Source organism: Tiliqua scincoides, chromosome 1, assembly GCF_035046505.1.
Source record: "Tiliqua scincoides isolate rTilSci1 chromosome 1, rTilSci1.hap2, whole genome shotgun sequence".
NCBI lineage: Eukaryota > Metazoa > Chordata > Lepidosauria > Squamata > Scincidae > Tiliqua > Tiliqua scincoides.
Window position 1 is genome coordinate 66,861,077 of NC_089821.1, and position 12,424 is coordinate 66,873,500.

Here is a 12,424-nt window from a genome sequence, read left to right on the forward strand (position 1 = left end):
GCACAAACACACATATCACTGAAAACAATATTCTAGAAATTTATTGAAGTTAAAAAAATATCCCAAGCAAATATTTTGACCTCTTTACAAAATGGTCACTTTTGGATGACACCATGACAACGTAAGGAAGGCTTTCAGATTCAGAGGCTGAAATTTTAGAAAAGAAAAGCAGACCTCAGGCAAAATGCAAATCAATTAACAGGACAGCAGACAACACTTTCCTCCATTACAGCTGTTGGCAAGTCAAAACTCATGAGTCTCTTAGCTTCATTCTATGTAATTATAATCAAATTCTTTCTTAAGGCTGGAAAACAGAAAGACTGATTCAAATGGTTCAAACTGTGCCCACCCCTTCATTTGATTCCTTTCTTTGCTCCTTTAACTCAGAATGTTAATGGTTTTGTTCATGAGGTAGCAAGCAGTGGTCTGGAAAGTCTGTTGAATCCTTGCCAGTGCTGCCTCTACTTGAGATCCATGAAACGAATATCCATGATGAGCAGGAAGTTCTTTGGCAATGGACGTGGTGCTGGTGACAGCACTGTGAAGACCTGGCGTTCTAGATCCACCCCAGTGACGACAATGAAACCAGCCACACTAGTCTCAGAAATGTTCTCATCGGTGCCATCAGCAGTGCTAACACTTAACAGGTGGTGTACCATGTCACGGCCAGGTGTAACTGGTACCAGTTTGAGCTGGTTATCTTCCTGTGACATGCCCAGGGGCAGACATGAGTCAGGGATGGTGGGGGCTCCGACCTTATATATTTTGACATCAGAGAATTTGACATCAAAGGCATGTGGGTAGAAGCATCCACGGAACCCATAGAAGTATTCACGTATGCGTTCATCACGGTACTCCCGCCGGAAGTCCTTGGAGCGTTCAACCACTCCACCAGACTTGGGGAGCAGCACTGTCCGAACAAAATGGGGCAAATCCCGCTTCAGTTCATTGTAGAGGCGCTCCTGGTCCAATACAACTACAACATCAACTTCAAAGGCTGAGGCAGCATGTACAAGTGCCTGATACCCAGATCCCTTCACCCAGCCACAGGTGTTGATGACACAGCCACTGACTGAAGCTCGGCGGTTCACCTCACAGCGCTGGTTAAAGACGTCAGCCAAGCGAGATGTGATCTGCAGAGATGAAGAAGCAGAAGCAATGTAACTAACAGGAAACCACACCCAAGTCATGGACTAGGAGCTTTATGACATGAAGGTGACTGCCACTTTTTCCCCCTAAGCTTTATCTTAGAGGCTGTTGCCCTAGAGATCTCAAGGTCTTTTACAAATACTTGTGGCTTAACATGATGAGTCATTTTTAAAACAATGACTCAGTGCTGCTCTTTATGAATATACAAGTCTTTACTAGTCTGAATGTACGAGTCTGACTTTACACCAAGTCAGAGCACTGGCCCACTGAGTCCAGGATTGTCTACCCTGTTTTAGCTGTAGTTCTCCATAATCTCAGGTAGAGGTTTTTCCATCACCTGCTGCCTAATCCTTTTAAATTGGAGGTGCCAGGGATTGAACATGAGACCTTCTGTGCTTGACCACTAACCCAAGATTCTTTTCCTCTTCTAAACAGTGGACAATGATCTAATATAAAGGAAAAAAAATCCCCAAGACCCTGGCACCTAGACACGTATAAACAATTGCTGCCACCTACAAAACTGAAATATCTTTTCATCTCTGTACAGGAATCCGAAACATGAAGCTGATGGATAGCTTTGGGTAAGCTACTATTTCAGTCTGACCAAATGCTGTACTGCGCTCTATAGAGCATTTGGGTGGGTTACAAATGTAACAAAACAAATGAAATTGGTTAAACTTGGTAAGGACTGTATTAAGGATATATTTTCAAAGCAGAAAATTCATAGATGTCAGAAACCTCAATGCAAAAGAGACTTCGTCAATGCTGATACAGGGAATATTTAGAAATGTACAAAACAACATGCAAGTTAAGCATCACTCACATGCAGTAACAGCCATGTTCACTCCTGTCTAAACTGAAATATGTATAGCCTTCAGACTGAATTTTGATCAACAGGGACAGCACAGCTGATCCGTAAACTATAAATAACAAAGATTAAGTATGTGAAATAAAGTCTTGCTCTTTTAAACATCCACTTCCAGATTAAACAGTATCACATACTTATTCAGCTATGCATTTTCTTTAATAATGAATGTTTCAATGTCCTTTTGAAGGATCTTTCTTTAGCAGAGACAAGTCTGTTACGCAAGCCAAAAAATATTAATAAGATTCCCTTAAACCAGTGGTATTCAGACTGGGGCGTTGTGATGCAGCATCATCCTGCAGTGTGGGGAGCCCTGCGTGAATGCCTGCAGGGCTCCCCAGCTGGTTCAAAGTGAAAGTAGAGCGATCACGCTCCACTTCCGAAGTGGACTTACTGCTTACTTACTCCCTCAAGGACTTACTGCACTTTTCAAACTCCTGGAGAGTTTGAAAACTGCAGCCTAAAACTGTCATAAAACATTTTACTTAGTTTTTAGGATTTATCCCCTGTTCTTCTTTGCAAAACCCAGGGCAGCTAACAATCAATATTGATAAAAACAATCATGATAAAATACAATCCATAAAACAAAGTACAATGTAAAAGCAACAGCACGATTGATTGAATATATAGAAATGAAAAATCTTGCAAAATAAAAATGTCTTCAATGCCCATCTAAAGATGGAATGAGAGAGACACTGTCATATTTCCTAGAAGAGAGCCTATTTTATTTATTTAAGGAATTGATAGCCCACCTTTCTAAGAGCTCAAGGCAGCCGACAAAATTCATAATAAATAATATATCAAAGAGTTCCAAAGCTGTGGTGCTGCCACCACAAAGATCCTATCTAGATCTAGGACTAGATGGGCCTATGGCCTGATCCAGTGGGGTTGTTCTTATGTTCTGTCTCTGGTACCTGCCAAATGAATTTCAGTTAGAGGCAGGTTAGGTTCATATGAGAGCATGGGGTCCTTATGAAAGCTGGGCCTCAGACTGTTTAGGGTTTTAAAGGTAAAGACCAGCAAGTTAGAGTACAAGATGACACCTCTGCCTAAACCTCCAAATGACCACTTCCAGCAGTTTCACCTAGATATTGTAAAGCATGGGGACAAGCAGGAATCCGACAGTACCACAAAGGTATGGGGTGGAGCAGTAGTCCCTAGCTCCGTCTTAGGGTTAACTCTCCAGAAAAGGCCACAGCATTACAAAGCAGTGCCTCCTTTTTTCACCCTGGCAAGGAAATATGGTCAATGATATAGAAAGAACTAAGACATCTGGGGAATCAACAGGACTGCATTTTTCTTGTTCATCTCCGGGTGCTGGTCATCCACCAGAAAACCAGGGCTTTCAATCTCGAAACAAGATTGGAAACTAAACTGCAACAGATCCAAATATTTAGTTTTATCCAGCTAATACCATGGTATATATAAGCAGAGCAAGTTGGTTATAGTCATCTCCTGTTTCTCCCAATCAGATGTGAACAAGAAAGCTCCATTTTTAACTGTTATTGATAAGCCTATTCTCCTTAAGATGAAGATACAAAGATCCATCCCCAGTGGGACCAGGATGCATGCAGAGAATTATCATATCATACACTACCCCAAACATGTTGCTCACCTTATTATAGAGTTTGATGTTAGTGCCAGGTGTAGTGGACCCAAAGTGATAGACCATCGGAGCCTGAACAGAAAAGCCTTCTTCAACATCTGCAGGCCGTTCAATGTAAAGTGCCCCCATAGTGCCTGGGATGGAAATTGAGCCCTGGCCTACATCCAGCTCCACAAAAGTGGGTCGGCGCCCTAAGCGCACACCATAATTCAGCAGCAAGCGACAGACAGTTGACTTGCCTACATCTGCAGGGCCCACCACCATAACCCGAGGCCCCCGTTCATCCTCACGTTCAGCCTGCCACCGCATCTGCTCAAGGGCTGTATGCGTGTTGAGGTACAGCAGCATGGGGGTATCTTTGGAGACATAGGCCACTTCAGTCCGGCCAGTCAGCTGCACAGAACAGCCATGCCAGGTGAAGACAGCCACTTTAGCACCAGCATCAAAGGTGAATTTCTTGTTGCGTGTCAGCTCAGTTCCAAATATCTCAGCCATGCCTGTCAGAAGCTCCAGCTGGACAGTTTGTGAGGCTTCAACCTCAAAGCGGAGCTCTGTCTCCCTCTCTAACTCAAACTTGGCCACAAGTTTCTTTTCATCCCCAGTTTCCTCTGCCATTTTGTTTTTCTTAGACCTGCTATGGATAAAGAATGAGAACTTTTGTTTAATAAAAAAAAAAAACTTGCAAAAGTACCGACTTTCCCTGACATCCCTTGTTAAATAAGCAGTATGTTGGACAATTCTTTTAAAATAAATATATATTCTTCAAAGGGAGGATGGATCTTGTTTGCATAATTAGGGCCTTGCTGATAATCAATCTGGGAAAAATTCCTTCCCAATGTTAAATATAGTTAACAACCTTATTGCTCTCTCTTGTACCAAGTGCAGTTAGCATCAGTGGCCTAACAGCCCAATCCTGAGCTGCCAGGAGCGTGGGGCTGCCATGGCGCCAAAAATGGCTGCCGAGTCATCCTGATTGCAACTGAGCAGCCATCACCAGCTCCTCAGGAGAAGGGGACATTTGTCCCCTTCCTCTCGTAAAGGAAGTAGCCCTGCAATGGGGCTACTTGATTCTGTGGCAGCTCTAGAGTTCCATGTCAGGTTGCGTGGCCCGACACAGAGCTCAGGATTCTGTGGAGCTCCACCGGTCTCACCCTCCTCTTTCCCCCCAGCATGCCTTCTCCCAGCCCTCTCCTCATGCCCCCACCTACCTCTCTGTTGCCTCACAGTTCAGGTGACTGTGGAGCAGCAGAGCACCAGCTTTCCACGGACAAGGGCCCAGCATGAGCTCGCGGTGAGCCAGTTCTGGTGCTAGGCCAGTGCTGAGCCTTGCAAACGTGCCTTATGACACATTTGTGACAGTGCGTGCCAGTGGCAAGCTGAAGTGCAGAGCTCAGGACTGGGCTCTAAGTCATCTGGATTGCTTTATTCAAGTATTCTGTGAATGGCATAGGTACAGCACCAGGTGTGCAGCTTACTTTATTAATGCCCCATCTCTGCTTTCAGTACACTGCAGGTATACATTAACCTGAAAATTAACCTGAAAAGGTGAGGCTGATTGGAACCTTGTGTCTGAAACAGCCTTAGATATCTTGCCAGCCACTAGTTTTAGCGGAAGTCCACTCTGAAAAGTGCCTCACATGGCGGCGGCATTTCTGAAGGACTCCAGTGGGGAGGCTCTGCCTCCCCACCCACTACACGTCCCTGCCTCTGATGTACCTATTTTCCTTATACATGGTAGAATAATAAAAACAACAAAACACAATAAGCTTAATTGGATCACAGTTAAAATGTTTCAAAAAAGGCCCGCCTCCCCCCTCCGATGTCAATGTTTAAAAGCTTCCCTAAATTAAAAAAAAAGTCTTGAGGTCCCACAGAAAGGACTCCAAAGAGGGAAGAGTTCCAGGGGGAGGGAACTGCACAGACAGGTGCCACCACCGAGAAGGCCCTATTTCTTGCTGCCATGCCCCTCATCTCTACTGGTGGCAGGACGAAGGGCCCCCTCTGATCAGGGGTGTGTGGTGGGTGGGGAGGAAGAACCTCCCCACTGGAGTCCTTCGAGAAGCGCTTCACTTCACGCGTGGGTGGTGGGTGCTTGGGTGCTTCCCATGGCGGCGACGCTTCTCGAAGGACTCCAGTGGGGAGGCTCTGTCTCCCCTGCCTCCCCACCCACCACACATCCCTGCCTGTGATGAACCTATTTAGCTCATAGGTTCCCAGTGGGAACTGCCCACCCCCGCTGCATCACAGCTCAGGCTCTCTCGACTGTCACAACGCTTCATGGGGCCGCCAACCAGAAAACTGGGCCCACAGGGAAGCGTTCACCATAAAGAAGACCCCACGCAGCGGGGTCCCGTCCCGTCCTTACCCCCGCCCCCTCCGTCTGAAGCGTCACCATAGCAACAGAACGAACACCCTCGCCCCCCACCTACCCAATCCACAAAGATCCAACCACACTAACTCCAGACGGCTCGGGCACCCAAACTTCCGGTTCCTCCGGAAGTCATGTGATCACACTGCGCATGCTTCAATGATGGGAAATGTAGTTTCCCCGTGAATAGGAGAAATGGTTGCTAGTCGCGCAGCCTCCTGGGAAATGTAGTTTTTAAACTTCAGTTCCGAGCCCTTTTTATCTGTTCTAGGAGTTTAGCAGCCTAGGGCATGAAGATGCAGACAGCAAGCATTTTGTGCTGCAGTGTCGGATTGTTTCGTTACTAGCACGTCAACCTCAGAAAGTACCCCCCTACCAGTCTGTTGCTTATTGGGGCTGCAACCCTATCAACACTTACCCAGGAGTAAGCCCCATGGACTATAATGGGACTTACGTCTGAGTAGATATGCATAGGCTTGGGCTCTAAATCCCCCATTTATCAATTAAAATGTATTCCCCCCCACATCCTGAAGATATAGAAATGTTGGCATATCAGCATATAGTATATTTATTATTGACTTTCAGGAACTGGGAAATTGGGAGAGGTGTTCCAACATCCAGGAGGTGCCCAGATTTCAGGCATTGAGTATGAATCTCATCAGTTTCCAGATCATCAGTTTCCAGAGGTGTCTTTCCAGAGGGTTTGCAAGCAAAACTACAAAGAGCCTTGTAGCACCTTTAGGTCTGCAATCCTATGCATAGTTTCCTGGGAGTAAGTTCCACTGAACACAATAGGACTTGCTTCTGAGTAAACAAGCACAGCACAGTCCCCAAGAAGCTTCTGCTAAAATAAACCAGTTAGGCACTACCAGGCTCTTTGTTTGCTTTCTTGTTCTCCTTGCCACACAGTTCCTGATGCCACGACACAGCGTGATGCTCATTCTGACGTCTTCTTCTGGTCGGTAATTTCTTCTCATCGCTTTTTGACAGGAAATGGCATGTCATGGTCTGTAATTATTTCTCTGGAATAGAAAAGTGGGACAAAAATACATTGACATTTGGCTTTGACATTAGTGACAATTCAGGAGGGAGTAGCCATGTTAATTTGCCATCACAAATACAAAAAAAAAAGAGTTTTATGACACCCTACAGACTTACAGGTGCATTGAGACAGAGGCTTTTGTGAACTAGAGCTTGTAAAAGTTTATGCCACAATAGAATCTGTTAATCTTTAAGAAGCCACAATACTCTCTCTCTCTTTTTTTTTTTGTATGTGTTTGTGGGAAGATTTGGAAAAATATATTATTTGCTCTTCCACAGAGGATGTTGAAGAAAATACCAAGTTTTATTTCTACACAGGGGGAAGGCTTCCAGCTCCTTGTCTCTGCACAGCGCCCTCAAGGGATACAACAGTTACTGCTGGTTTGACAAAAGCAGGAAGATAATGGTACAGTACCAAGACCTTAAAAATATGCAGCTGTTTAGCATACTATTCTCCAAGGGTTCTGAGCATCTGAGTAGAACTAGATCAAATGGGTTCAAACTACAAGACAGAAGATTCCAGTTGGATAGCAGAAATTCTTCAGTAAGAGTGGTACGGCAGTGGAACCAATTACCAGGGGAACTGGTGGATTCTCCCTCACTGGGCTCTTCAAGCAGATGCTCAACAGGAACCTGCTGGAGATGCTCTAGGACAATAGTTCTCAAACTTTTTAGCACCAAGACCCACTTTTTAGAATGACAATCTGTCAGAACCCACCAGAAGTGATGTCATGGTCAGAAGTGACATCATCAAGCAGGAAAATTTTTTAACAATTTAAGGCTGCAATCCTATCCAAAACTACTTAGGAGTAAGCCCCATTGACTATTATTGTTAAAAACACATTCATACAGCCTGTTAAAAGTATAGATCTGTCACATATCCCCAAATGCAGTCCCATACTATAGTAGAATCAAGTCTAATATATTAAAAATATAATACTGACATGAATGGGGACCCACCTGAAATTGGTTCATGACCCACATAGTGGGTCTAGACCCACAGTTTGAGAAACACTGCTCTAGGGGGGATTTCCTTCTATAGGCAGGGAGTGGAACTAGATGATCTTGTGGTCAACTTCTAACTCCATGATTTTAAGCTCACACTACTCAGATACAATTCACCTGCTGCTTACTACTCTGCAATTAAACAGAGTAGAAAATGGTGCAACAGACAAACAAAAACCCTGTCAGCTACTGCTTTTCAGTCATAGCTAGAGAGGTGTTTGTGAATAAGATAGGATTACAGCCTATGGTCGCAATCCTAACCAACTTTCCAGCAATGCAACTCCAAGGTAAGGAAACAAACATTGCCTTATCTTGAGGAGGCCTCTGTGACTGCCCCCCAACTGCAAGACGCAGCACATGCCCCACTGGCATGGCTATGACAGTGCTGGAAAGTTGATTAGGATTGTGCCCAATGTCTTACTGAGCACAATAGGCTTACTTCTGAGTAAAATAAATAACACTGTGTTTTCCAACACCTCTAGACACAACTAGTTAGTCAGAAGTGGGTTCTTTTCTTCTCCCCTTCCACAGTATGCAGAGGCTGAACATGCTGTATAGTGTTCAATTATAGCCCAGAGCAAGGAGCAACTGCAAGGGTCTGCCTTCACTAAGCCAGCCACCAAGCTGTTTCATAGTTGAAATGCTGTTCTGAGCTGAAAACAGACCTTTTGGGACAGGGTTTTTTTCCTTTATTTTGCTATGTAAACTGGGTTTTGGTGTGCTTTTTGTTATGTTTATTTTGGTTGAAAAGTGGTATTTGTATTGGCAACCTTCAGTCTCGAAAGACTATGGTATCGCACTCTGAAAGGTGGTTCTGGCACAGCGTCTAGTGTGGCTGAAAAGGCCAATCCGGGAGTGACAATCCCTTCCACACCGGGAGCAAGTGCAGTCTGTCCCTGGTCTGTCTCCCTGGCTATGGGCCTTCCTTCTTTGCCTCTTAGCCTCAGACTGCTGGCAAAGTGTCTCTTCAAACTGGGAAAGGCCATGCTGCACAGCCTGCCTCCAAGCGGGCCGCTCAGAGGCCAGGGTTTCCCACTTGTTGAGGTCCATCCCTAAGGCCTTCAGATCCCTCTTGCAGATGTCCTTGTATCGCAGCTGTGGTCTACCTGTAGGGCGCTTTCCTTGCACGAGTTCTCCATAGAGGAGATCCTTTGGGATCCGGCCATCATCCATTCTCACGACGTGACCAAGCCAACGCAGGCGTCTCTGTTTCAGCAGTGAATACATGCTAGGGATTCCAGCACATTCCAGGACTGTGTTGTTTGGAACTTTGTCCTGCCAGGTGATGCCGAGGATGCGTCGGAGGCAGCGCATGTGGAAAGCGCTCAGTTTCCTCTCCTGTTGTGAGCGAAGAGTCCATGACTCACTGCAGTACAGAAGTGTACTCAGGACGCAAGCTCTGTAGACCTGGATCTTGGTATGTTCCGTCAGCTTCTTGTTGGACCAGACTCTCTTTGTGAGTCTGGAAAACGTGGTAGCTGCTTTACCGATGCGCTTGTTTAGCTCGGTATCGAGAGAATGAGTGTCGGAGATCGTTGAGCCAAGGTACACAAAGTCATGGACAACCTCCAGTTCATGCTCAGAGATTGTAATGCAGGGAGGTGAGTCCACATCCTGAACCATGACCTGTGTTTTCTTCAGGCTGATTGTCAGTCCAAAATCTTGGCAGGCCTTGCTAAAACGATCCATGAGCTGCTGGAGATCTTTGGCAGAGTGGGTAGTGACAGCTGCATCGTCGGCAAAGAGGAAGTCACGCAGACATTTCAGCTGGACTTTGGATTTTGCTCTCAGTCTGGAGAGGTTGAAGAGCTTTCCGTCTGATCCGGTCCGGAGATAGATGCCTTCTGTTGCAGTTCCAAAGGCCTGCTTCAGCAGGACAGCGAAGAAAATCCCAAACAAGGTTGGTGCAAGAACACAGCCCTGCTTCACTCCGCTTCGGATGTCAAAAGGGTCTGATGTGGAGCCATCGAAGACAACAGTGCCCTTCATGTCCTTGTGGAAAGATCTGATGATGCTGAGGAGCCTGGGTGGACATCCAATCTTGGGGAGAATCTTGAAGAGGCCGTCTCTGCTGACCAGGTCGAAAGCCTTTGTGAGATCTATGAAGGCTATAAAGAGTGGCTGTCGTTGTTCCCTGCATTTCTCCTGCAGTTGTCTAAGGGAGAATACCATATCAGTGGTGGACCTGTTGGCTCGGAATCCACACTGCGATTCTGGATAGACGCTCTCTGCAAGTACCTGGAGCCTCTTTAGTACAACTCGGGCAAACAGCTTTCCTACAACGCTAAGGAGAGAGATGCCGCGGTAGTTGTTGCAGTCACCCCTGTCACCTTTGTTCTTGTACAGCGTGATGATGTTTGCATCCCTCATGTCTTGAGGTACTCCACCTTCTCTCCAGCAGAGACAAAGGATTTCATGCAGCTCAGTGACGATGATCTCTTTGCAGCATTTTAGGACTTCAGCAGGGATGCTGTCTTTTCCAGGTGCCTTGCCAAAGGCAAGGGAGTCCAGGGCCACGTGAAGTTCTTCTAGGGTTGGTTCACTGTCAAGCTCTTCCAGCACAGGCAGGCACTCAATGTTGTTCAGTGCTTCTTCGGTGACTACATTTTCTCTGGAATATAGCTCAGAGTAGTGCTGCACCCAGCGTTCCATCTGCTGCGCCCGATCCTGGATGACCTCGCCTGTGGCAGACTTCAGAGGGGCAATTTTCTTCTGTGTTGGACCTAGGGCCTGCTTGATACCATCATACATCCCCTTGATGTTGCCCGTGTCAGCTGCTATCTGTATCTCGGAACAGAGCTGGAGCCAGTAGTCGTTAGCACATCTCCTGGCAGTCTGTTGGACTTTGCTGCGAGCAGTTCGGAGGACCTGCAGGTTGCGCTCACTGGGACAGGCCTTGTATGCTGCTTGAGCTCTCCTCTTTTCCTCAATGACTGGTGTCAACTCCTCAGAGTGGGCTTCAAACCAGTCTGCCGCCTTGTTGGTCTTCTTGCCGAATATGGACAAGGCGGTGTTGTAAACGGTATTCTTGAAATGTTCCCATCTGTTGGATGCGTTTGCGTCGGCCAGGCCTGGAAGAGATTCCTCAAGCGCTTGTGCAAATTCCTCCACTTTTCTCTGATCCCGGGTCTTGCTGGTATCAATGCGAGGTCTTCCTTCCTTTTTCGTGTGATACAGTCGCTTTGTTTGCAGTTTCACTCTGCTGCACACCAGGGAGTGGTCAGTGTCGCAGGCAGCACCATGATAACTGCGTGTGATCTTGATGCTGGGAAGGCTGGAGCGTCTGGTGAGGATCAGGTCGAGCTGGTGCCAGTGCTTTGATCTTGGATGTCTCCAAGAGACTCTATGTTGGGGCTTTGTGTTGAAGAATGTGTTGCTGACACAGAGACCGTGATGACAGCAAAACTCTAGCAGGCGTTGGCCATTTTCGTTCATCCTCCCAGTGCCAAACTGACCTAAGCAAGTGGGCCATGAACTGTTATCAGCACCAACTCTAGCATTGAAATCGCCGAGGATGAACAATGACTCTTTTACAGGGATTTTCTTGACAGTGGTGGCCAGGTCATCATAGAATTTGTCTTTGGCTTCTGCTGGAGACGACAGAGTCGGTGCATAAGCATTGATGAGAGTGATAGGTCCTGCTGATGACTGGAGCTGCAGGGACAAAATTCTTTCACTTCCCACAGTAGGTGGGATGATGGATTTCAGCAGGGTATTTCTGACCGCAAAGCCAACGCCATGTTCCCTGGTTTCGTTTGGTGGTTTTCCCTGCCAGAAAAATGAGAAATTTCTCTCCTTGACAGATCCGGAATCTGGCAGCCTAGTCTCTTGAAGGGCGACGATGTCCATCTGCAGTCTGCTCAGCTCCATGTCGATGACAGCTGTTTTGCGTGCGTCGTCTATTTCTTGCAGGTCATCAGAGAAGCCAGGTGTCATTGTCCTAACGTTCCAGGTGCCCAGCTTTAGGGCAGTAGTTTTCTGTTTTCTGTTGCATGGTGCAGAGTTGTCGATCCGCTTGTCGGTTTTCACCCTAAACCCCACGCACCCCATGAGGTTAACGGACCGTGGCGAGGCAACACCTTACTGGCTGGGGACTGCCCAGCTTAAGGCGGGCGGTAGCTGCCCAATGAGATGCAATGATCTCTCCCACCGTCGGAAGCAGCCCCTGGCGTCATGCTCTACGCCAATCGAGCAAAGACTTATAACCGGTAAACTGCTGCTTCCCGTGTTGTGCCGACGCCGTATGGCGAAGTTGGAGTGTCCTCTCCAGTGCGCGAAGCCTGGGTAAAGAAGGTATGGAGGATAGGCTGTTACCCATGCAGCAAATCCCCCCTCTCCACGTCGCTGGAATGGTCCAATGGAAAGGCAGAAGCCAATACGGTTGGTTCCA

At 46.7% G+C, this 12,424-nt stretch overlaps 1 protein-coding gene across 2 annotated transcripts; it reads right to left on the reverse strand.

Annotated features, from left to right (window-relative positions):
* Window positions 1-26: 26 nt before the first annotated feature.
* CLP1 (cleavage factor polyribonucleotide kinase subunit 1) lies at window positions 27-6,107 on the reverse strand. Of its 2 annotated transcripts, none has more exons than XM_066637956.1 (3): window positions 6,050-6,107; window positions 3,630-4,254; window positions 27-1,133 (listed from the first exon to the last, which is right to left on the reverse strand). In XM_066637956.1, the coding sequence occupies exons 2-3, from the start codon at window positions 4,233-4,235 to the stop codon at window positions 462-464; spliced, it is 1,278 nt and encodes a 425-aa protein (XP_066494053.1). In that variant the 5' UTR covers window positions 4,236-4,254; window positions 6,050-6,107; the 3' UTR covers window positions 27-461. The 2 variants fall into 2 exon arrangements, with proteins under 2 accessions (XP_066494053.1, XP_066494059.1); XM_066637962.1 differs by having other exon boundaries at window positions 3,630-4,251; window positions 6,050-6,067.
* Between the last annotated feature and the right edge of the window lie 6,317 nt (window positions 6,108-12,424).

Coding starts and splice junctions, on each gene's coding strand:
- CLP1 (XM_066637956.1), bottom strand. CDS start 4,235: ATGGCAGAGGAAACTGGGGATGAAAAGAAACTTGTGGCCAAGTTTGAG. Junction 1,134..3,629: donor ACATCAAACTCTATAATAAG/GTGAGCAACATG, acceptor TCATCTCTGCAG/ATCACATCTCGCTTGGCTGA.